This window comes from Manacus vitellinus, unplaced genomic scaffold (assembly GCF_001715985.3).
Source record: "Manacus vitellinus isolate BGI_N305 unplaced genomic scaffold, ASM171598v3 scaffold_48_pilon, whole genome shotgun sequence".
Classification (NCBI taxonomy): domain Eukaryota; kingdom Metazoa; phylum Chordata; class Aves; order Passeriformes; family Pipridae; genus Manacus; species Manacus vitellinus.
This window is the reverse complement of record NW_021940593.1, coordinates 1583766-1608862: the sequence shown is the minus strand read 5'-3', so window position 1 is coordinate 1608862 and position 25097 is coordinate 1583766. Positions and strand designations below refer to the sequence as shown.

The 25097-nt window shown below is 39.5% G+C and overlaps 1 protein-coding gene across 1 annotated transcript in view; it reads left to right on the top strand.

Moving 5' to 3' along the window:
• Nucleotides 1–25097, top strand: part of CTNNA3 (catenin alpha 3) — a 427660-nt gene that overhangs the window by 26830 nt on the left and 375733 nt on the right. The window contains exon 5 of the mRNA XM_018079955.1: nucleotides 4022–4141. Coding sequence (XP_017935444.1) covers nucleotides 4022–4141 — 120 coding nt within the window. The remainder of the gene's footprint in view (nucleotides 1–4021; nucleotides 4142–25097) is intronic.

Here is a 25097-nt window from a genome sequence, read left to right as displayed (position 1 = left end):
AGTACATTCTTAAAAGGATGATGATGATGATGATTCTACAGCTGTGTTGTTGTCTAACATGTTGATGATTATATATAAAAAAAGGAAGAAACCTCCAAAAAAACCTGGACCATACATCAATTTAGTGAGTTTGGGAATAATTGGAGACATTATCCCTGTTTTATTCAACCCCACAAGAGGGTGCAGCAGCTTTGGGCTAAGTTCTGGAGAAACATGTCATAGTTTGAAGCAGAGGGTGTATGACAAACTTTACAGGTATATTTTGAGTAGCTTCTTACACACTTATAAAATGGGAGCACTGTGGAGCACTATGGATAGCTTTTGGTCACCTTAAACTGTACTCAGCTCTTGTTTGCACACATTGTAATTAAATTTACTTTGACCTAAGGGAATAGCCAGGAGTGGGAATTGATGAAAGCAAGCACTGCAAATGCGAGGCTTGGAAATCAACTCTGGGGCAGAGAGAAAATCTGAAAACAACAAATCATACAAAAAGTGGAAGATAATGAAGCCAAATGGAAAAGAGTAGAGAGTCTTGCAGTTTTGTGTTGGCGTTTCTGTTCTGTCACCCCTATTGTTACAGAATTCAGGAACGTATACTTTGGGTGAGAAAGCTTTCTTTCATTTTTTGGCAGCAAACACTTCAAATGCAACTAGAAAGTCTCCAGTTAACCTCTAGTGGTGCTGAAGGAGGTAGAGTAAAATAAATTACAAATAGCTATAAACACTGCCTTAAATTGATTTTTGGTTATGAGAGCAGTGAGACTGAAATGAAGGCTGCAGTGTGGCAAACATGAAATGCTACCTTGCCTGATGATTCCAGGGTGTGTGTTGTAAATCATCAGTGAAAATCTACTGCAGCTGCTTATTATCCTCAAAGAGGAATTACCTAGTGGCTGGTCAACAGCATATACAGCTTGGGCTTGAGCTCAGTCAAATGCCCATGGAATGGGTCACACCGGAGCACTCTACATCTATGATCAGCACTAGCTGTCAGTTCTGTAGTCAGCTTGCTGACTGAAGGGGGGGACTGAAGGGACTGAAGATGAGTAGAGGTTTGGCTTTGGTTTTTTTCTTTCCCTTCTGCTGCTGTTGTTCATTTTTCCAATTCAGTGACTGTAGTTTTAGCAAAGGTATAGAGAAGTGGTTGCTGTAGTTACTTCTGAAGTGCTTGGTTTTCCAGAACTGACTGGAAAGCAGTCCATTACTTTTGGTCTTTTGCCTCATTCCCTGGATATCAGTACCACATGTGAGCTTACAGTGGGTAATTCATCTACAGGGCCTGTAACCAGTAAGCTAAGTCACTGTTTTGGAGGATTTACAAGATATGTAGTTCTTCTTGATTATATAAATGTAAATAAATAAATGTTTATAGACTTGCTCCTGATGGTAATCACTGTGATAACAAAATATTTCTAAACTGCTTAGAGCTTTGCAGCTGTCACATGCTTGTGAGGTGAAAAAGACTATTTACAGATAGGGAAACAGAAAGTCAGAGGAGAAGGTTCATGATTTCCTTGAAGGTAGCAAGGAAGCTGGACCTCCAGTTCTCTTCCCACACAAATCTTTGCCTCTCTGTTACAGGTCCTACAGCTGGGCTGATATTGTGCATCTCTTTGAAAAATACCAGTCCTATTTTTAACAATAGTGTATGTGAGCAGAAATGTGGGAGACAATAAAAAGAGTTTTTTCATATATATTAATGGAAATAGGCAGTATAGAAATATCATTGGCCTGTTCCAGGATCAGGATGTTCACCTCCCAGACAGCAGAGGAGTTTAGTGTTTTCTTTGCCTCTGTCTTCAACATAGATGATGGACCAAGGGGGTCTCAGTGCCCTGAGCTGGAGGACCACAAGTGCGAGAACAAGCAACTTCCAGTCGACCCTGAAATTGTGCGGGACCTGCTGCTCCAGCTGGATCCCTGAAAATCTATGTGGCCTGCTGGGATTCGTCCCAGATTCGTCAAATAGCTGCTGATGTCATCAGAAAACCTCTCTTGATGATTTTGGAGTGGTCTTGGGAATCCAGAGAGGTCTCAGATGACTGGAAGCTGGCAAACGTTGTCCTGATTTTCTTCAAAGGACAAGAAGCAGGACCCCAGAAACTACTGCTACTGCTATTGAGGCCTGTCAGTCTCACTTCAGTACCTGGAAAAGTTATGGAGAAGATTATTCTGGGAAGTATTGAAAAACACCTGAAAGACAGTCATTGTTCACAGCCAGCACAGCTTCATGAGGGGAAAGTCCTGCTTATCCAACCTGATTTCCTTCTATGGCAAGGTAACCCACCTAGCCGATCAAGAGAAGCCAGCTGGATTTGAGTAAAGCTTTTGATCCTGTCTCTCCCAGGATCCTTCTGGACAAACTGTCCAGCCCACAGCTGGATAAACACATCGTGTGGTGGGTGAGCAATTGGCTCATGGGTTGAGCACAGAAGGTGACAGTCACTGGGGGGACACCAGACTGGTGACCTGTCACTGGTAGGGTTCCACAAGGCTCCATGTTGGGCCCTGTGCTCTCCAATATCTTCATCAGTGACTTGGATGCAGGACTGGAAGGGACACTGAGCAAGTCTGCAGATAACACAAAACTGGGAGGAGCTGTTGACTCCCTTGAGGGCAGGGAGGCCCTGCAGAGAGACCTGGACAGATCCCAGAACTGGGCAATCACCAACCAGAGGAAGCTCAACAAGGGAAGTGCCGGATTCTGCCCTGGGATGGGCCAACCCTGGATGGACGAACAGACTGGGGAATGGGAGGCTGGAAAGCAGTGCCAGGAAAGGGCCCTGGGGGTCCTGGTTGATGGCCAGTTGTCCATGAGTCAGCAGTGCCCTGGCAGCCGGGAGGGCCAACCCTGTCCTGGGGGGCATCGGGCAAAGCATCGCCAGCTGGGCCAGGGAGGGGATTGTCCTGCTCTGCTCTGATCTGGGGAGACCTCACCTGGAATACTGGGGCAGTTTTGGGCACAGGTAGTATATAAGAAAGATATTAAGACATTAGAGAGTGTATAAAGGTGGACAATGAAGATGGTGAAGGGCCTGGAGGGGAAGCCATATGAGGAGCAGCTGAGGGCACTTGGTGTGTTCAGCTGGAGAAGATGAGGCTGAGGGGAGACCTCACTGCAGTTACAACTTCCTTGTGAGGGGAAGACACTGGGCTCTGCTCTGTGATGACCAGTAACAGGATCTGAGGGAATGGCCTGAAGTTGTGTCAGAGGAGGTTTAGGTTGGATATTGGAAAGAGGGTCTTCCCCCAGAGGGTGGTTGGGCACTGGAACAGGCTCCCTTGGGCAGGGGTCACGGCACCAAGTGACAGAGTTCAAGAAGTGTTTGCATGATGCTCTCAGGCACAGGGTGTGACTCTTGGGGATGGTCCTGTGCAGGGTTGGACTTGATCCTTGTGGGTCCCTTCCAACTTAGCATATTCTGTGATATGAAAGAAGTTTTAACTTCTAAAAGTAAGATCTGTAATGAAGTATAATTAAAGTTGTCACAGCTTTTGTGCAGAATGTGAGCACACTGCCCGCAGTGATTATCCGGTCTTTCAAATTACTGTTGATAAGAAACACCCTTTCATAATATATAAATATAATATATTTATAATATAATATATACATTCTACTTGTAGGCTTGATATAATGAGGAGTTCACGGCCTGTATAAAGTTTAATATGCTTTTCTTAGTTGAAAAAAAAGTATTTAAATATATACCAATATATGTTATATCCTGTAACGTGGCATAGAGAAAGAACTCACCTGTAGAGGTTGTGTTGATTTCCAGTGTTTTGTCTTATGCAAGCCTGACCTATGAAGTTAGAGGACTTCATTTAACTGAACAGGGCATATTGCTTTGCATTCTGTGATTAGTTTCAAAACAAAACTACAGAGATATCTAAAAGGTTAGAAGTGACACAGCTCCATAACATTAGCATTTAGTAGAATAAAATCCTAATACAAAGTAAAACACAGCAACTGTGTGAATTACAATTTTTTCTTTTTTCTTTTTTTTTTTAACCATCACAGTTTCAAAGAACATTTGAATCTTTAAGAAATGTATCCAGTAAATCTGAGCTACAGAAAACCTACCAGAAGTTTCGAAAAGATCTGGAAAATCTGGATTATTTGGCATACAAACGTCAGCAGGTAAGAACACGGCAGCTTGGTAAGAAGACATAGAATACTGGACATAAACCCGGTGGATGGTAAAAGGGGTGTGTTTGATGGAGTTCCCTGTCCTGTCAGTAGGGTTCTGTGCTTTGTGCAGGGTTGTCAGGTGAGGCAGCAGGAGGGGTGACAAGGCTGTTTAATGCATATGATGTTGGACTGCCTGTGTTGTGATTTCTCAGCAGAGAGGAGGACAGGCAAAACAAGTAAGTGAGGCTTAGCAGACTGTTGAATTTTGCATTAACATGTAACAGTTTACTGTTGCACTTCTATTGAAGTGCCTAGAAGTACTGTTTGCATTCTTTTACTTGAAAAATGAGCTAAATCCATAAGTTAATGTAATTTGATACTGACTGTACATTCAAACCACTAATTGTTTCTTCTTTAGAAATGAATTTCTGAGGTTAGATTGCGTAAGACTTTGAAGCATACACAGTCTTTGACTTGTGCTTGCAAGATCAAGTTAAATTGAATTATTAACATGTATTTAATGTTGGATATTCTGTCACTTATACATAGCTTATGTGAAAATGTCAGCTCTCATAATAAGAATTCACATTTTTTTTGTCTTGATAACATAAGACTTTGCCTCTTTCAGTGTGCAGGAGAAATGCTGTGACACTTCTTGTTGTGGTTTGTATTTTCCTTAAATCAGTCGCTTGGTGTCAGTGTTGTCAAACAGTTCATTTGCTTGGGAGCAAATCACTTGCAGCTGTTTCTATCAATATAATTGATTAGATTACCTGGGTCTTAGTTAATTTGCACTGTATACCTGAGCAGTAGTTATATGGTTATGCTGAGTAGTATTTTATCTGCTTGTTGATACCAAGATTTTCTCAATATATCTCAATAGAACTTGCTGCAGAATCTACAGTGAGGGATTTGAAAAGCTGCTGTATCTATTTAGTATAGAAGATGCTTTGAATTTTGTCCTGCTGGGATAAGGAAGTGATTTTTCTGTGAAAAGATAGACAATTGTTTTGAGTACTGTGCAAAAATCACAGCCCTGGTTTGGGACTGAAGCTATTGTGAGTTTGTGACATGTTTGTGGAGTATGGGCATTTAATTGATAACAATTTATATACTCTCATATTAGCTTAAGGGTATATTCATAGCCCCACTGTCAAAATGTTGAGTAACTGCCATCTGTTTGGAGACAAACAATTATATATAATATGAATATGAATCCATTCAGGGTAAAATAAGTGGTTTATGGACTAAAAGTAACGAATATTGCTTTTGAATGAAACACAGTTATCCGCTTCTGTCCTTTTTCTTCAGACATAAGGCATGAAGTGGAATATAGCAATGTGATTCTTCAGTGGTAAAATTTACAGGACAGATGGGAAATTGAAACTGTGCCTTTTAAATGTTGCTTCAAATGACCCACATTGACTCTGATTTATAAGCACAGACCACACGCCGATGAGTGGTAGCAGTATACAAGAGGCAAACTTGTTTGGAATGGTAGTTTATATTAAGCTGTTTTTAACTGGCAATATTCAGAATGTGGTAGATCATCCCAAATTTTCAGATAGCCAGCAGATTGCCAACAGAAATGTCTCTTTAAAATGCTCAGTGAGGTCAAGAATGCAGTTCTGCCTTTCTTTATACTAACCCCCAAAGTTGTTAGCAGATGTTGGTCAGCCTTTCAAAACTTCAGGTTCTAATTTTGCATGTGGTTGAGTTGAGCTGGTGTGGAAGTGGTCAGGGTGGCGAAATTCTTCAGTGGTTACAGAGTAGGAAGATGGGAAGTTCTCGGAGTTGGAGACATCGTGTTGGAAAGCAGAATGATGTGGATGACATCTAGTATTTTGGTCAAGAAGCCTGAACAATGCTCTTTGCCATTCTTCTGTGTCCCAAACATGATATGAAGTATCAAACCACTTCTATATGTCATGTCTTGTTACTGTTGCTGTCTGTAGAGGACTCCCAGTGTGCTTAAATCTGCTTCAGTGTGTTAAACTGACTTAAAATTCCTTGCTTTTCGGTGATCTCAATATTTTGTTGCTCAGTTGCTTGCTTATTGCTCTCTCTCCTCAATCCAGATGGATGTCCCTTCATCCATGAAACTTATGGTGACCTAATCTTTCTGTGTGCTTCCAGAGTTGTGTTGCATGTGCCAGAGAAATTCCTTTGGGTTGGGAACATCAGTTTATAGCCAGGTTGCCATTTTGAAGCCTGCCAGGAGATTCTTGTCTCTCAGAAATGTTTTTCTTTCTTGTCCAGGAGATAGTCTGGCAACTCCTTTGAACTAAAACAAGCTTTTGATTTCTTTGATACTGTCTCATCTCTGAGATTTGACTAAAAAAGAATAGCTCCATGCCACAGTGAGCAGTAGAACTATTCTCTTGCTCTGTGACTTTTTGGAATGTTTCCAATAAGAGCTAAGTCAGCTTTACATGGGTTTGGATTAACCTAAATATTAACACATCTGCAATATGAATAATTACAGGGGAAATGAGATAGGACAAAATGGTAAAGCACTTGGGGATAAGAGAGGACTCTGATCCCAGCACTGCTCTTGGAATACTGTAGTAGGTGCAGGCTTCCTTTTTTCTTGTGTGTGTCTTTGTTCCTGTTGAAGGGAAATGGTCCATATATTGTTCAGCTGGAACAGTACTGGTTTAAGGCTATTCATTATAATTATCTTACTGTAAGGTCATTTCAGGAATATTGGGCAATAGCTACAATAAAAATGGAATTATAATCAAATCCAATGGTATTTAGCACCTGTCAAACTGAAAAAATATCACAGTTGCTGCTGGTTTCAGTGTTAACAGTGCCTTTAGGGTGCTGCTGGCTGTAATCCAGAACTTAGTTTTTGCCTATAATTCTCCATCGGTGTGGTCATCTAACTGTTGGCAACAGGACTTCAGTATGTGTACACACACAAAAGCAGTATCCTGTTGTAAAACTATGCTAATTTAAAGCTTCCTTATTTGATTAGATTTTGGTTTTGGTTGTATTCCCTCAAGGTAATTGTGTGTTAAAATTCTGAATCTATGTGAAACTCTTTTCGTTATTCCATTTTACAATCCTTTTAGGATTGCTTTCTGATGACTGTTGTGTTAGAAATTCAAGAAGTTAAGGGCTGTATCAAAGATGTTTATGGGAAATAATGTTTCCAGGAGATGGAGCAGAACCATTGCCTGTTTTACTTCACATTAGCTCATTGTTACCTGTCTTCGTGACCATACAGGCCAAGTTTGCATTTTAAAAGTTTTAATTTTGAATGCAGACTTGCTCCTACAGTCAAATGATATTTCTTTTTGTTAAAATGGACCGAGTGCACTTTTATTCTCTGCCTTTGATTGTTCAAAACTTTGGGGGGAGAGAATTGAGAGGGTGAACGTGTGAAGACTCGTGGGGCAAACGGTTTACAAAGCATGCTGAAATTTGGAGGGAGTTCAGGGGGAATTATTTGTTGTTAAGAAAACAAGCATAATGATAGAAAACATGAAGAACTCAGTCGTGGGGCTTATCTGGAAAAAGTTATGGCTTAGAAATGTCAGAAATAGAGGTACTTGATTAAAACTCTGTTCTAGTACACAGAAATATGACAAAATCCAATGGATGGAAGTCAGAAAAATTCAAACAAGAAAGCAATTGACAATTAACTACAGAGATGGCTTAGTTAAGAGGTGCAGTACATTAATCATTGCTTGTAGCCTTTATATCCATTATCCATGCCTTTCTAAAAGATATGGAGTAACTGAGATGCAAATCAAAGGGCAGGAATTAGGAAATTTTTATGGCTTGTGCTATTTAATGAATTTGAATGAGAATTCACTTCTTTTTTTTCTCTAGACTTAGGAATGACAGTGCATTTGGTTGTGTACTTGAGGGTAAAGGCAGAATTATGTCTTTTGAATTGCTATCTTGGATTAATAAATGGGTGAATTTATTTACTTTTGTTTTTACCACTCTACCACTGTAGAAACATTTGCAGGGTTGGATGTAGTGAAGTCTTGTTTAGGATTTTTCAAAGAAGCCTAGGACTTCACTCTTGAGTAATTTTAAGGACATACAGGCATTTGATTCCCATTAGTTTTCTGAAAACGCCTTTTCTCCTTTCCTCCTTTAATATTTAGTCACACAATATTGATTATAAAATGAGAGTATAGGTTGTATTTCCAGTATTCTAGCTGCTTATTATCCCTTGACGTAAGAACAACTATCTATCATGTTGTTGTGTAATTAAAGTAGTCGATTTATACATTCATTTTAAAAAAAGCAAACAACAAATCAGTCTCAGTGTCTAAGAGAGTGAAAAATTATGACAGTTCTGTTTTGAGGCACCTGACGTGTTTTAGTAATTCCGTGATTATAGTTCTGTTGTTCGGCCATTGCTTCTGTCTGTCCTGTGTATCTGTGTGGCCTCCTTAATGGGTGAAGAGGATTTCCTTCTCCCTGCCCACCTGAAAGTGCTGAAATTCCCCTGTTTATATTTTTTTATACATAGTCAGGGTGGTAGGGAGGAAGACTTCTGTATCCCCCCTCCACATTTGCCACAGTGTGTGCCATCGTTTTGCAGCTCGGCTTTTCAGTTGGACGTGCCTGCCTGTAGTGCCAGTCTTGCACGATTTTAATTTGCAAACAATTTGTATCTCACTGTGTGCAGTTTTTCTGTCTCTGCATGGAAGCTAGACCTCTGAGGGGAAAAAAAAAACTTTTCTGGAAAAATAAAACAGAGAACTTATTTTTTAAAAACAATGGTTTGGCAGCTTCTGTGTTTGGTGTGGATTTTATTTTGGTGTGTGTGGCCCATGATATGGAGAATTGGTGAGCTCACTGTACAGCTGCTCAGGGAGCAGGGGGAGGGTTTTTCTGGTCTTCTCATATATAGAGTTTTTACTTTTAAAAATCTGAGCATCAAAATTAGGTAAAATATACAAGAAACTTCAGGGGGAAACCCAGAAAGTGTAGTTGTACAGTTGGTCACATTTGCATCCATGTGTCTGATAACTGTTCTGTTGTTAATGCCAAAGCTGCTTGATGCTGATGGCTTCATCCAGCCTGACCTTAGTGTGCTGAGGGAATAACAAGAAGTTGATTTTTACCAAGTAATTAAAAGTGTTATTATAAAGGAGCACTCCAATTCTAAAAATGTATTGAAAGTGCTGCTGAAAGTATAAACACTGGCAAACTGAAGAGTGCATGGGATTCCTCTTCGGACCAATGAAGGTGTATCCAAAACTCGGAGGAACAATTTGCACTTAATTGCTTTTTCTGCAGCTGTGATAAATGGATGAAATTTAAAGACACAAGGAAGTATATTTTTGTCTTCCAAATGTACAAGGAGTGAAGTAGTTGCTCAAATCCTACCAACAATGCAGTCATGAAGGTCTTGCTGTCTCAAACGTCTTTGAAATGTTCTCCTGTGAGTTAGTATGTTTTGGAATTTGGGGGAAATGGACAGAATTCTGGTTTATTTTTGCATCTAGAATGAGATATATGAGAAATAATATCTTCCCCCTTTTTATATAGCCTGTGAAGGATCTAAGTAGTTAGTATGTAAAGTCTTCAGCCTCCAAGATAAGAAGACTCAAACTATTATCTGAGGTGCCCATAGCAAAACCCCTTCAAAACTTTGATATTAGAAGGGAGGAGTTCTGAAACAGTGATCTATTTTCAGAAATAAAACCAGTGATACTGTAAAGAGGTTGAGATAGACATGTGTGATTTCTTTAAACCTGCCTCTCACTTTCCTGAGAAAACAGAAGGGGACCTGTCGGGAGCCTGGGAGTTGAGCAGAGGGCTAAAAAAGCTCCCCCCCAGTCTTTTCAAAGCTCAGACTGTTGCTGTTTCTATGAAACAGTTACTTTTAGCTGTGCCCAAAATGTCCTGAGTTTGGATAAAAGGTTCCTGTCTAGTCTTGCCTCTGATAAATGTAGCTAAAATGTCTTAGGAGCCAAGGATGGATGATGCTTCAAGTTCAACCATGGAGTCCCCAGGTCATTTAAAAACAAACAATACCAAATAGAGTGTGACACTGGGAAGGAAATGAGGTCTTCAGCTGGAATTAAGTTACAAAACCAACTAAGTAAGTAATATTAAAAGGGCATGACTTTAAAAAGCTGATAAAGAATATTGAATGATTCCATGGGGGACTTGCAAACACCACTGATTTTGTACCTGGACATTTGCTTTGGTGCCATATATGTCTCCTATAGGAAATGTGATGTGTGGGTAGTTTATTTCAGTGGTAAACAGGGGCTCAGCTTAGAACTCCATACTTTCAGTAGACTAGAAACCAGATTTTTCCCCCAAATGAAATAGACTGTTAATTCAGATGGTATGTTTATTCTAAGGTGGGACAAACCCACAATTTGTGGAATGTAAACAGGATCAGAGTCTAAGGAGAATAATACTTAATGATGCAGCAATAACTGACAATCTGACAGAGTATTCTGCCAGGCAGCAATGTCCACTCAAGGAACAAACAAAACTATACTTTTATACAGCAGGAGTGAGGTGAGCCTTAAAAGGACAAAATCATTTAGAGTTGATAGTTTTTGATTTCTCGGGACAGTTTATTAAAAGAAAACAACAAAAAAAAGGTAGTGCAAAGTATTTGTCAAGTGTATTTTAACAGATGCCATCACTGAAAAAGCTGAGTTTAGTAAGCTCTTTCATGTTTATTCTAGATGAAGCTGCATACTGTGCTCCCCAGCCACGCTGACCGTTGTCTTTATCTAAAATGTTAAAACCTCCAGTGACAGATTCCACAACATCCCTGACCCTTCTTACATTTCAAATTCTTTTTGCTAGTGTTTAGTCTGAATCCCTCTTTAATACATTCGTGATCATGGCATCTTGTACTTCCTACTATAAAAATAAGAATCAGATTATTCCTTTTTACTGTGCTGTGCTCTTGTGTGTATTATCATGATTGTGCCTGTCTCTCAGGTTTCTCTGCAAGTTGCTCATCTTTCCTGCTAAGTCATGCTTTTGACATCTTCTGTTATATCCTGTGGCTCAAATGCTTCTACCCCATTATTAAAGGATGCTGTTGATAAGTAGAATGGAAGGATTTCTTCCAATGTCTTCTGTTTACACATATGTGATTTGACTTCTCTTGGTAGCACAGCCATCTTTGTGACTTTTTTAGGCAGTTCCTGTGAAGTGTTGCCTAATGGGTTGTTAACAATCATCCCTTGTGCAGCTGACTGTTCCTGCCTGTGTGATGACTTGTGCTGCCCTTCCTGAACTCCGTCCTACCTGAGAGCAGCAAATGCCTATTTATAAACATCACTGTGAGTTCAAATCCTGCCCTCCAGTGCACTAATGGTTCCTTGGCCTCCCCTCCCCAGGAAATCCCTTTCTATTTTCTTATCCCAGTTATGTTCCATAGTGAGGCAACCAAAACAGACCCCTGCAGAAAATCATTTAATGCATGTCTGTAGTTGCAGAGAATCATTGGTAATTGCTTTAAAGAAATCTCTATTGATTCCAGAGAAATTTAGTCTATTTTTCTCCCATGTATTTATACAAAAGTGATATGAGACTATCAAAATCTAGTCCTATTATGAGATATTTGCTACTAATGCTATGAATACAAGAACAGAAGCATAAAGAAATTAGGCTGATTTGGTGAGACTGGCTTTGGACAAAAAACCAACCTGGTGGCTATTACTCATTCCTGTATTTATTTCTAGATAAATAAATACTGTCCTTCATTATTTGTTCTATTTTTTTTCTTCAGGAGTCTAAGTGTAGCTGGCTGGTCTAATTGCTTGGTTTCTGTCTTTGGAAAAGGCTAGTTAAGTTTGGTCCCCTTCAGTCTTCCACTGCCATGCAGATCTCCTCTCCCTCACACTGTATCATTGACAGCAAGGAGTGCTGTCACCAACCCACGAGTTCTTTGTCATCACAGGGTGACGTTCATTCAACCTACTGCCTGAATGAAACATGTTGCTGTTTATTTTGCAGGTTTTTGATGTTCCTTTCCAAGAGTAATGAGTGCCATCATTAAACTAAAGTGGCTTTCAGAGCTTCACATAGTTCCTCCTCATTGATTAAATAAAATCTTATAAATATTATAAAACATAACACTTTCATGTTTGTACATGAGAAGCAATATTTGTGTTTGGACTAGGTCTAAGTGCTGACTTCATATCTCTGGAACAATAAAAGTTAAGGAGCATTATTTTCAAAGAGTGTGACAAGTTCTTTGTCGCTCTCTTATCATGGCTAGGCTTCGTGAACGAAGATTTGGGAAGGTTCTCCTTCGAGAAGAACAAGGACTGGTTTGATGAAAACAATCAAGAGATCCAGGACTTGTTGAGGAAGAAGAGAACCGCCCACCAAGCACACCTTGCACTGCCAATCTGTCACGTAAGAAAAGCAGCCTTTCGTCTGGCATGCAGCAAGCTCCAGCAGAAACTCCGTGACATCCAGAACAAGTGGTGGATCGATCTAGCAGGAAATATTCCATTATGCCCAGACATGGGTGACCACAGAGGATTCTATGAGGCCCTGAAAACAGCATACGGGCCTACATCCCAGGTCCAAAGCCCTCTACTCAGCACAGACAGTCAAACACTTCTGCCCGATAAAACCTCCACTCTGAATCGATGGTCTGAACACTTTCAGACTCTTTTCAGTACCAGCTGTGTAGTTCAAGATGCAGCTATTTGCTCTCTTCTAGATGTAGAGCTTTGTATGTTTTTATTGGTTGGAATCATCACTGAGTGAAGTGATGCATGATTCTTAGCCATAATTGAAGGAGAAAATACATTCCCTGATTTTCTGGAATGTAACACATCTGCATATTCTACAGAAAAAGCGAGAATTATAGAGGATGCTTCCTCTGTTGAACACTATAAAAAAGTGATGTATGTGCTATTTTAATTTGACATTCTTTTCTTTGATTTCTTTCAAAGTAAAATAGTTTGGAGCAGTAGGGAGTGGGGATTATAATAAAATTTTCCTTACTGAATAGTGAAGGAAATCAAAGAACTAGTCATACAGATGTCTTGTAAGCATTTTCAAATTTGCTTTCTCACAGCTTTCTGTTGTGACCTTGAGCAAACCTCTTAGTACAGGGTCTACTGGAGGACAACCCTACATGCCTCCATCTGAGAGGTGAAAATTTATAGGTGTATCAGGACTTGCAGGTGAGATTCTATGGATATTTGATGTTCCTTTTGTCAGACTATGACAGATTTATGTCAGACTAGGTAAAAGGTTCAGTCTGAGCACAACTGACATATTTTTACAGGATCAGGGTCAGTATATAGCATATTAGTCTGAGCTACTGTTTTTGTTCGTGGTGGGAGGTTTGGGGTGGTTTTTTTTTGTTTGTTTTTTGTTTTTTAAATTTAATATGAGAATAACGTGCTTTTTAGATGCTGAACTAATGCAAGCTGGAAGTGCAATAACAGTTTGGAATGTAGAGCTCTGATTACTAACAAGTGGCTAATGAGCGATGTTATGTCATGGTGAAAATGGCAGTTATAGTAGGTGAGTTATCTGAAGGGAATGTTTTACTGTATTGATCCAAGCCTGACAGACATATACTGGTTTCTCATGGAAAAATAAATTCTTTTATAAAATGTCTCTCTGCCTTGGCACTTCATCAAAATCAGATTAGGTGAAATGCAAAGCTTTGCAAAATGACTGAGCTGTGAGTGGAGAGTGGTTTGAGAGCATAATGTTTGGGAATGATGGAGAAATCCTGCAGGAACACTGTTCCTGGCACGCTTGCTCCAGGAGCTCTTGCAGACAGCAGCCAAAGCAGGCTCTGTCAGGAGCAGCTGTGTTTTCTTGCTGTCTTTCTCTAAAGGCTCAGCTTGTACTGCAGTTCCTATGCCCATACTACCTGCCCATACTCCAGTGTCTTAGGAGATGGAACATTCACACAGGGAATAGAAAACTGGTATTTGCTGCTCTCCAAATACAGTTAATGCAGGATGTAGGGTTTTTTTTCTCATGTGATGACAGGTTAGGAGGTAGAGGTGGGGATCTCTGTGTCCCCTCTGAAACTCCAGCTCTGTAACCAGTTAGGGTTATGTACCAGGTGAGCTTCAACGCTCACCCCTGGCTTAAAACCTTGCTTTGAGAGAAGAGCTTGAAAGGCCTTTTCAAGAGGTTTCTGTCACTTGAATAGTAGCCTTTGGATTCCAGCTGTTTGAGGGTACTGCTGAGCTGAGACAAAACCCTCAAGATAGAAATCAGTGTTGCATACACTAACAGATTACTTGTTGGACTTGTCTCGAATCCGAGGCAATATTCTTGCTCTGTAGTCTGTGCGATGGTATCAAGTTGGGCTCTTAGTTCTTTTTGTATTGTCTCCCCTGCACACATACCCTCCCCTTCCCCAGCACGTGTTCTGCATCAAGCTGCAGTCTATATTTTGCATTTGCATGATGCTACCCATGTGCAGCTTCCCCCTAAATTAACTCACCATAGTCATTTAGCACTTAAATTTCTTATCGAGTCATTCTGCATCAATTTTTGTTCAGTCTGTCTTCTTCCTCCTCCAAGCCTTTGTCATCTGTCATCCACACCTCATTTCTGTTTGTGCATTCTGAATGTATTGACTCGCTCATTTTGCTCCCAGGAAGATATTTATTGCATTAGATCCAAACCAACATACCAATCCCACCCCCACAGGCACCGTTTCCTGTTTTCTTGTCTATCCACGCACAAAAGACAGGGAGATGTCGGGTGTGTTTTTACGGAGGGTCTGAAGGGTTACCAGGAAGAGTCATGGCAGAGGTCACTGCCCCCACCTAGTTTTGACCTTCCTGATCTTGAATTCCCCCTTCTCATCCCTCTAGAATTCCAGGTGGTTGTTGCAACCCAGCCAAAACACATCTAATTGTTTGGGATATATAGGCCTGTCTTCACTGACTTTCTCATCAATTAGACCTTTGCCTTGCTTGATGAGGCTCATGAGGCTCTAATATTTTCTTTTATCTGTTACCCAGCTTTTGTTACAACATGAGTCTGTATTCTAAGTTCTTTGTGTTTTGAGAGTGTGCTACAGGTGGTTACTTTTCAGTACAGACCTTCAGTACAGTTATCTCTCTTAAAGTCTGCCTTCTTGTGATTAAGTCAAATGGGGGCTTTATAGATGGTCATTATGGAACAAAACTGTAGGTAAGATTTTGATCCCTGTAACAGCACTTTTATAACTAATAATAATAAATTCCACTGGCAGTGGAATAGTGAAAACGTTTGGCTCCTTGAGTAAGAAAGTTTTCTTTTTTCTGCATGAATTTAACCATGAATCTAACTTTACATCCTAAGAACAAAATATGCAATAAGGTCTTACTTCAGTCTAGATTTACATATGCAACAACAATTATATTAATTTTAGCTGCAACTTTGTTGGTTAACACTGAAAGAAAGATGATCCTCTTTGATTTGTAGAAGACAAGTACAAACTGTACTGAACATATGAAAAGTTGCTATTCAGACATATTATTGTGAAAGTACTTGAGATGGTACTATAATACAATCAGTACTAAATCTAACTTGGAACAGTGAGTTTAGGCACAGTCAGTTCTGGAAGGATTTGAGAATAAAGTGGCTGTTGCAAGTGCTGGTTGAAAATTAAAGCTTGGAGAAATCAGGTGTTTGAGGCATAGTGATTCAGTTTTAGTATATGATTTCTAATAAAGAACTGAAAAACCTCAAAACAAACTAAGAGAAGGCAGAGCCTTGTTACTGTCTTCCAGATCTTTCTGTATGCTGCTGTACTGAGGAAATGCTAACCACGAAAATACCGTGTTGAGAAAGAGAAAGCAATTCTATTTACACAGCAGCCATTTCACTGTCAGACTCTGTCTGCAGGATATTCTCTGAACATGTCTTTTAGTGATTTTACAGACTTAAAGTAACTTTTGCAATGCCTAGGGCTATAAATGAGTGCCACAGCCATGTTTGGTGGTGGTGGTGATTGATATTCTCTGGTCTCTTCTGTAACTAAGCAAAGCTGCTGCTGAGTGTCTCGTCTGCTCCAGCCCATACCTTGCTGTGCTCAGAAATGCTGCTTTCCTCCTCTGCACTGTTCACACACTCACAAACCATTGCAGGAGGTGACATAGGGAAAGTCTGAGGCACAAGTGCTTGGAGATGATGGTGTCAATAAATCTGACATACATTTTGAGTAGTAGCTTGATGTTTTATTTAGTTGTTGAATTTCTTTACTGACTGATACAGGTATTATACAGATACTAGAGAGAAGTATTACACCTTTCTTCATACATTCAGATGAGTCAGCTAATGTTAAGTCAGTCTTTGCTTGAGCATCTTGAGAAAATGCTGCAGCATTTTTCCTCTTCTGCTAGGTTAGTAGAGGCCAATAAATTATCTCAGGATCTGAAGAGAGTATGCAGCATTACTTTTAAGTTGCTAACTAGTTATTAGTTTATAGACAAATAACAGCTGTGCCAGGTCTCTGGGTAAGATTCCTGGCAAAGGTTACACTTCACTAAAAACCAGCATTCTTAGAGCAGTACTCTGTACATCAAGGATTTGAACCAAAACAAAGAGCTCAATTCCATGGAACTAAAATTTGATTGCAGACCAAAACTTGGAAGGTGCTGATTGTGTTTTATTGCTAAATTAATAGATAGGATTAGAGAGGATAGGGACAATATAAGGGGTAATACTTCTTTCCCCCCCCCCCCTATTTTACAGGTAGGGTATATTTTTTAAACAGAAGTAGAATAATAGCAAAGTGTTCTGCTACACTTGAGCTTATCCTCTCTGACCTCTCTGGTAGGTGTTTGTTGGAGAAGGGTGGGTAGATTCTGTGCTGTGGTGTGTATAGAGTTGAACTTGGAAGATCAGGGAAAGCAGTTAGTGAGAACAATAACTGAAAGCATACTAGAGAGTTCTTGATTGTGGCCTTGGCCACTTTCTTGACTTAACTGAAAATGAAATGGGAAGGTTTTTATTTGTTCTGGAAAGTGATTCATTAGGATTGCAAAGAGCTAGCTGAAAAGCTGTTAAGAATCTTGAAAAGATTAGAACAAATGAAGATTAATTTAAAGTGTGTGTACCTCTGCATGCTGCCTGAATCTTACCTAACCTCTCTCTACCACTATTGTCAGTGGTAGGGATAGTTCAGAAATGCAATGTATTCCCTTTCTAAGTGTCCTTAGTAGTTCAGGGGAGGAATGACAGAAGCCTCTGACATAGTTGCAAAATTAAAATGGTTGTTGGGGAGGGAGGAAAGAAGACAATTCTAAAAATAAGATATAGACAGTAATAATGTAAAAAAAGATGTGAGCAATTTTAGAGTCCTCCATAGAAGATGCAGAAAAAATGTTTTAAGATAATTCAAAATAACTTCAATGCATTCTTTCTATATGTTTTCTTCTGCCTTTAGTAGCTCCTTTCTTCACTGCTTTTAGTAGTCGCAGTAAAACAGCTCTTAAAGTCTTTGTAAGTAGAGGTAAACCTTAACCCATCTTACAGGACTCTTGCAAGTGGTGTTACTAGGAGGGAGATTGTTAAAAATGTTATGAGAGGTGACACTTTCAAGTATTTCTGCAGGGAGCTGTTACCTTTCCACTGAGTGCTGGTACTCTTCCCTGTAGGTTCCTGTAGGAACCAGTCCCCCCAGAGGAAGCAGAGCAGAGGGATTGGTATCTACTGCCTCTCTGGACAACCCGTGCCAGTGTTTCACCACTTTCATACAAAATGTCTTCCTTATATCCAGTCTGACTCCACCCTCTTCTAGTCTAAAACCATCGCCGCTTGTTCTGCTGCCACAGGCCCTGCTAAAACCTTTGTCCCTGTCGTTCTTGTAGGGCCCCTTTAGGTACTAAAAGGCTTCATCAAGGTCGTCCTGGGAACCTTCTCTTCTCTAGGCAGAGCAATCTCAACTCTTTCAGCCTTTCCTCCTGGGAGATGTGCTCCATCCCTCAAGGATGCTTGACTAAATATACATTTAGTCTGATCCATACAGGTTATTCTTTTGTCCTTTATGGATATTGCCCTGTGCATGTGTCCTCTGAAAGTGAAGTGTTCTGCCAAGACCTTTTTTTTTTCGAGTCTGCTCTGATACAGAGTTTGGCAAATGTGGGAAATATATGTGGAAACATGACTGTGCTCTCAAAAAGCTGCTTTGGGGATGGAACTGAACCAGTTTTCAAGTGGTCAGATATAAAAACATTCAGGCACACACACCTCACACCATTTAAAGAAAAAATAACACAAGGAATTAGCCCTTTTCTGGTGGGTTTAGGTGATTGAAGTTTGCTGTAGTGAAAACAAGATTTCAGGTTACTGCAGCACATTTGCTGTTCTAGTAGTTAAATTGGAATGATGGACTCAGGGACCAAAATGAAAAGTGCTCCTAGTTAAAGAATCTAGTTTGAATTAGAGCTTCCTTTGGGATTGTTAATGTGAGTTCAGTAGAGGCAGTACTAGCACTGGTGGGAATTGTTCTATAAAATTTTCTGGCATGTACAAGATTTATTTAGTTAGAAAATCAAAGTTAAAAGCTGAAGCATGTCCATTACTTAAATAATAAAATGCATAGTTGCCTTTTATCAAGATGTGCTTAATTGTGATACTTAATCCTTTTTTGGAAAGAAGTAGTGTTAATAAAATGGAACTAGTTAGATCTTAAAATTTTTAAATTATACTTTTTACCATGCATATGAATTTTATTGTGTTTATACATACTATAAGAATGGTTTATGAACCTTCATATAAAGACTTTATACCCTTGTATAATAATTTTGCTGCAATATTATTTTATATGTCACAAAAATGTCACAATGATTTATTTATTACTACCAGGTCCTCCTTTTTTCTCTTTGTGATAAACAGAATTACAGAATAATTCTGTAAGACACCTCATGAGGGTCCTAGTACGACCTACTGCTCAGCTTGGATCAGCTTGGGGGTCAGATGAGGTTGCTCAGGGCCAGATAAAGCTGGATGAAGTTGTGGCTTGGAATATTTTGAGGATGGAGACTGCACAGTCTCTCTGGGCAATCTGTTCCACTGCTGGGGGGTCCTCCTGGGGAAAAACATTTTACTTTTACCTAACCTGTACCTTTCTTTTTCAATTTATGCTTGTTGGCTCTGTCCTCCCACCATGCACTGCTGTGCAGACCTTGGCTCTTGTTGTTGGTGACCTCCTTGCAGCCACTGGAGGTGCCCCCAGAGCTGCATCTGCCCCAGGCTGAGCAAGCCCTGTTCTCTCAGCTGTCCTTAAGGGGCAGTGCTGCACCCCCCTGGCAATCTGATGGCTCTCCACTTACATCTCCACAGCTTAATGGTGTCCTTCCTGCATCAGGGGGCCCCAAACTAGCCACAGTTATCTAGATGTGCTTCAGCAAGCTCCAAGTAAAGAGCAATACTCACTTCCCTCGACCTGCTGGCAAGGACTCTGTTAATACAGCCCAGGCTACTTCTGATCCCTTAGTTCCTTCAGCATCTTTGCAGAGAATCACTTTGGCACTGTACATGCAAGCTCCTGTCTTTGTTGGCACGATGAGGGGCACGTGGAGTGTGCACTTGAAGGGTCACGGCCTCATAAATACCTTGTGTGTGCAAACTAAACAGCACATCTCTTTCCTGTGGAATGTGCATTTAGACAGATTATAGTGCACAGACACTGTAAATTCTACTCTATAAATAGAATGGGATATCTGTTCATGGTTCAGGTATTGTCAAAGGCAGTCACACAAAGCTGTTTTCTGAATTCCTTTACACTTGAAGAAACTTTTTCCTACAACTCTAAACACTACTTCCTTTTGTTACTTGCAGCAGTGGCAGAACAAATGACTTAAAATTCAGTTTTTAGAATCAGTTTTCAGTCCAACATATAGTTGTCTTGAGTGGAAAGACTTTAATCTTACTTTACAATTGTTTTGCAGTTGTCTTAGAAGATTTATTATTTTCCAGTATGTCTAATCCATAGGTTTTTTTGAGTACAGGAGAGTGGTCTCAAAACCAAAGGAAGCAAAGACTTGCTTGGCTGGAAAGAAATGCCGTCTCCTGGATCATGTTTTGCAACTCTTAAGAAGAATCCTAAATGAATGAATCAGTAGTGTTTTCTCCTGCTACAGTGGGACTGGGAACTCCTGGATGGCAATGCATGACAGTGTTTCACATAGATGACTACTCTGCATTGGTTACTTCCATAATACACTGTGGTATTGGACATGTAGTGATTGTAATCAGGGTGACGTGGGAAGGGGAAAGGCTGTCTGCTGATTCCAGATGATTCCCTTATCTAGAATCATGGAATCCTGGAATGGTTTGGGTCAGAAGGGACCTTAAAGATCGAGTTCCACTCCCCTGCTGTGGGCAGGGACACCTTTCCCTAGATCAGGCTGCTCCAAGCCCTGTCCAGCCTGGCCTTGAACACTTCCAGGGATGCTGGCATCCACAGCTTCTTTGGATGGGAGAACTTCTTTCTGGAAGGAGTTTGTTTCCTTGACAACCTCTGACACTTCAGACACTTTTGAGGAGTCCTTAGTCCTACTAGGAAGCCATCTATTTTTAAACCCCTTTCTGAAACTTCAGTTTTAATACTTTCTGTTGCCTGTTTGCACTTCCTGTGGGTTCTGATAGGCATTCAAACATTGTGTCAGCCCCTTTATCCAGGAGAATTACTGCTATTAACATTTTTACCAGGTGTTCCTACGTTGGTGCCTCTACTCTTTTGCTGCAAAGATTGTCTGTGTAGATGTTTGACAGAACTGTAGAACTCATAGCTATGTGCTTGTGGATCTATTCATGCTGCACTAATAAATACCTTGTGAAAATAATGGAGTTGTCATAAGACAGGGTTTCTGCCACCTCCACTGCTAAATCATTCTGTAGATGTGGGTAGATACTCAGAGAAGTTTGTGGATTGGCAGGTTTTACCTGTAGGCTGTAATTCATTTAGACATTGATGCGAATTTCCATGTGGCACTGAGGAAAAGTAATAGGAAAGAAAGTAATAGAAAATGTAAAATTGTATTTTCATATCGTGTCCATGCCGTGCAAGGCTGTCATGACAGGAAGAGACAAATGCAGCTGCTGCACTAGTAGCAGAAGAATGAATGGCAATGTCTCCCTGCAACACAGAATTATTCAATGTTGCTTTTTTTAATACAGTTTTAAGGAACAAATCAGAAATTTTAGGTGTACTTTATGAACAGGATTTTGGAACAGCTCTAGTAGTCATCACACCTGCTTTCCATAAGCTTTTTACTCCGTAAACTGGACATATGTGGCTTAGTAAAATGGTATTGTTGAGTACATTTTAACAATTGTGCTTTTTTGTGAGAGACAGATGCTGTGTTATAGGCACATACTGTTAATTTTAAATTTAAAGACAGAGACAACCCAAATAAATGTGTACCTTTTCTGTTTCATGTCTTACACTACCTGTCATGTACATTATTTATTATATTTATTTTTGTGGTATTGAATAATTCTAATCCTATAGAAAGGTCTCTTCAGATGCAAACTAGTAAACAAAAACCAAAGCCCAGCAAAAACAAAGGACATGTAACTACGTAACTGGAACAAATTAAGGCTTGTTTTTCTCTTTAATTCTCTTTAATTCTCTTTCATTTCCCTTTTATATGCTCTTAAAAGCAGCCTTTGGAATATTTTACTTAGATCATTTTACTTTAGCCCAGTCATCTGTGGCTATGATTATATTTTAGTTTTTCCAATCAAAATGAATAATTTTAGCATAGATAAGGTCCTACTAAACTCAATGTTCTTTCATGGATGTATGTTTGTGCTTCCCTCATTGGACTTTTTCTCTTCACTTTCCCATTTATCTGGGATTCACCTAATCCCAGTTAGCATTACCTGAACATCATCAAAATTTTCTATAATACCTTTATATATATATACATAAAATTTCAGTTTGGTTATGTACATGGTGTATTCCTTGAGATGTTCTGGCATTAAATCAGAATATGAGGTAATGATTTGATATTTGCTTAATGTTAGCTTCTGCAGCTTGGCAACTCTTCCTGCCTGTTTTTTTTTTTATAAAGGTTTCTTCTAAAATACCAATTAATGTGCCCAGGAAAACTTATATCATAGAATCATGGCTTAGGTTGGGAGGGACCTTAAAGATCCAACCCCCCTGCCACGGGCAGGGACACTCTTGTTCTTTGGGTAAGTTAAACCTACATGAAGTACAAAACCTGGTCCTTTCCTAGGACAAAGTTGTGTCTTAGCATGGGGGTTTACTGCCAGTGGTTGTAGCTGTAGCAGTCTGAAGATAAAACCTTGTCCAGGTGTAGAAGAGCTAATGCTTTTATTAGGCTAATAGCCAGTGCTTTTGAACAAAAGCACATCTCCTTTTGTCTCCAGATCCATGAATTGTTCTAGTAAAATACATTAATGGTCCCTGAGGAATCCCACTGCTTATATGAGTGCTTTTTCTTTTCTTTTGTCTTCCGAGGAAAATATAAAATAAGTGGGTTTTTTTTCTAGTCCAAAGATGTTATTTTTTGAAACAGAAACACAAATCTTATTAAAAAAAAAAAGAAAAAAATCTAGTTTATTTCTCATCTGCCTACTGTATGCACTCTTCTGGGGGACTACCAATTTGCTATCATATGATTGAGGAAATTTCCTTGCTGTTCCATTTTAGTAGCCTCAGTTTGCTGTTAGTAGCGTTGCTGATGTGCACAAGAACTGGATGTACAACAGGGGACAGAAAATCAGTTTAAATTTCCTGCCGAGCCTGGGCTTCTGTAAGTTTGTATGATATATGGGATAGCACTGTTGAAAACTTAATACCCATCCCTCCACCCTCCCCAACCCTACAGAAGCATTGCATTATGTTAGCTTGTTGTCAGATACTGCACATCTCCATGATAAGATGTAATTACATTGCATAAATGCTAAACATACAGTGTTCCTTTAATTTTTCATGTTATATTAATCTTGTAGCACACAATATTTGAAATTTCTGGCCACAGAGCTTTTCCCTTAAGATTAGGGTATTTCTCCATTGAGAATGGTTAGAAAATACTTAATTTTCATAGCAAACCACTAAACCAGATATTAGCTTTATCCTGTGATTGAAGAGAACATGCAGTTGCAGGTGCATTTCTATCTGGGGAAAACCATATTTTTTCATCTGGAATAATTTGAATAGGATAATCTTTGTTCAAGTGACCTTTTTATGACTTGTATTTTTTTTTTTTTTTGGTAAAACTCAACAAAATTTAGTGTGACGGCTTGTATTTTTTTGCAATAATGGTAAAACTCAACAGTCTTCAGTGTGACTATTTAGCGCCTTATAAATATCTTGTATTCATATTTTAATGGCTCGTATGTTCTTGGGAATTTAATTACGTGGATGGCGCTCTTGTAAGTAATTCAGAAAGGAATTAGAAGACGGTGGCAGAATAAATCTTAGATGACAAGCATTTGGTGTTTTCAGGTTATGTGCTCATCATCTGGGAAATAAGTTGTTTTAGTGGCCCCTAATTGCGTTGGACAAATATTAATAAACAAAAAACCCAGGGATGAAGTGGAGCAGTTTTTCAGGTACTGCAAAATCTTCCATTGCAAAAAAGTCAGTTTGTCGGACTTATAATTTTTCACCATTTGACTCTATGGAGATTTTATGAAGGAGTTGTAGCAGAAATCAAAATGTGAGGAAGCAGTCATTTTGAAGGTAAAATGTGAGCAGATGCTGCAGACAATAGGAGGGCTGCCCAAGGCAGCCTGCAGGTGCCCAGAGCAGCAGGAGGGTTACACAAGTCAACATTCATCTTCATTCTGAAAACATTCCGTAATGAGAACTGAAAGAACTCCACTGCCAGCTCGTAACAGGGCACTCACTGGGTTCCAGTGCACTGGGGAAGACTGGGGGAGAGGTAAACTGTGGGCTTTCCACAGAGTTGGATAGTCATAGGGATAGAAATGATATATACTTATTTATGACAGAAATCAGACCAACAATTTAGAAACATGAACTGTTATTTCTTTTCGTCTGCCTGTGAAACGTACAGTGTGGCAGTGGTTTGTTAGTTAAATCATTGCATACACAAGTAGTTTTACTGGGGTCCCATATGAGCCACCTCAACATAATGGAACAGCTGATCTCTGAACTGGTTTCTTTAAGTAACAAGATTCTTTTCACATTTATGTCTAAATTTATTGGTGTGTATTTGGACTTTGATGGTCCCTGTGGGTCCCTTCCAACTTGGGATATTCTATAATTCTGTGATAAAGAAAACGAAGCAAACCACTATAAGCACATTAAATATTTACATTGTAAATTATTTAACAATTTTTACTGTTGGGCTGAAGTCCAGTGCTTTACTTCAGAAACACTTGTGAAAGAACAGGCCATGTGACTTTAATGTCAGCACCAGCTTTTGGGCACAGATATTTCCTTAGGGAACTGCATATCCCATGACTATGTTAATTCACTCTTAGGAGAGGAAAAAGTCAATATTCATATGATTCTGTAATCCAAGCCAAAAGGCCATATGGCTTTGGTTCTGCTATTTTTTAGTGGATAAATATCCTGTTGAGTTGAGTGAGACTTCTGTGTAGAGAGACTTAAAGCATCAGTCTTCATGGCCATAATCCAATAAAGCTGTTTAAAGGTGTAAGTAGATTCACAGACGTGGAGTGGTGCATAAGCAAGAACACATTTATGTCTTGGAAAATCGCTTTCAGAAAGCAGTCAGCTCTCTTAAAGTTTTACCACTTGTTTTTACCTTGAAAAAATTGGAAAATAATTCTGTTTTTTTAAGTGCTTACACAAAATTATTTTAACTCTGTCAACAGTCCACCTCTGAGAAACTTTTTAGAAGAGAGAAAAAAAAGAAGCAGGGGAGGAGAAGGAAAGAGTTTTGACTGGAGAGAATTGCTGTATTTTGTTTGTTTTTTCATGCATTGAACGGCAAATACGGCCTTATGTGGATTTATGGATTATATGGGTCACTTTGTGATCTTGATACATCCACTTGGAAAC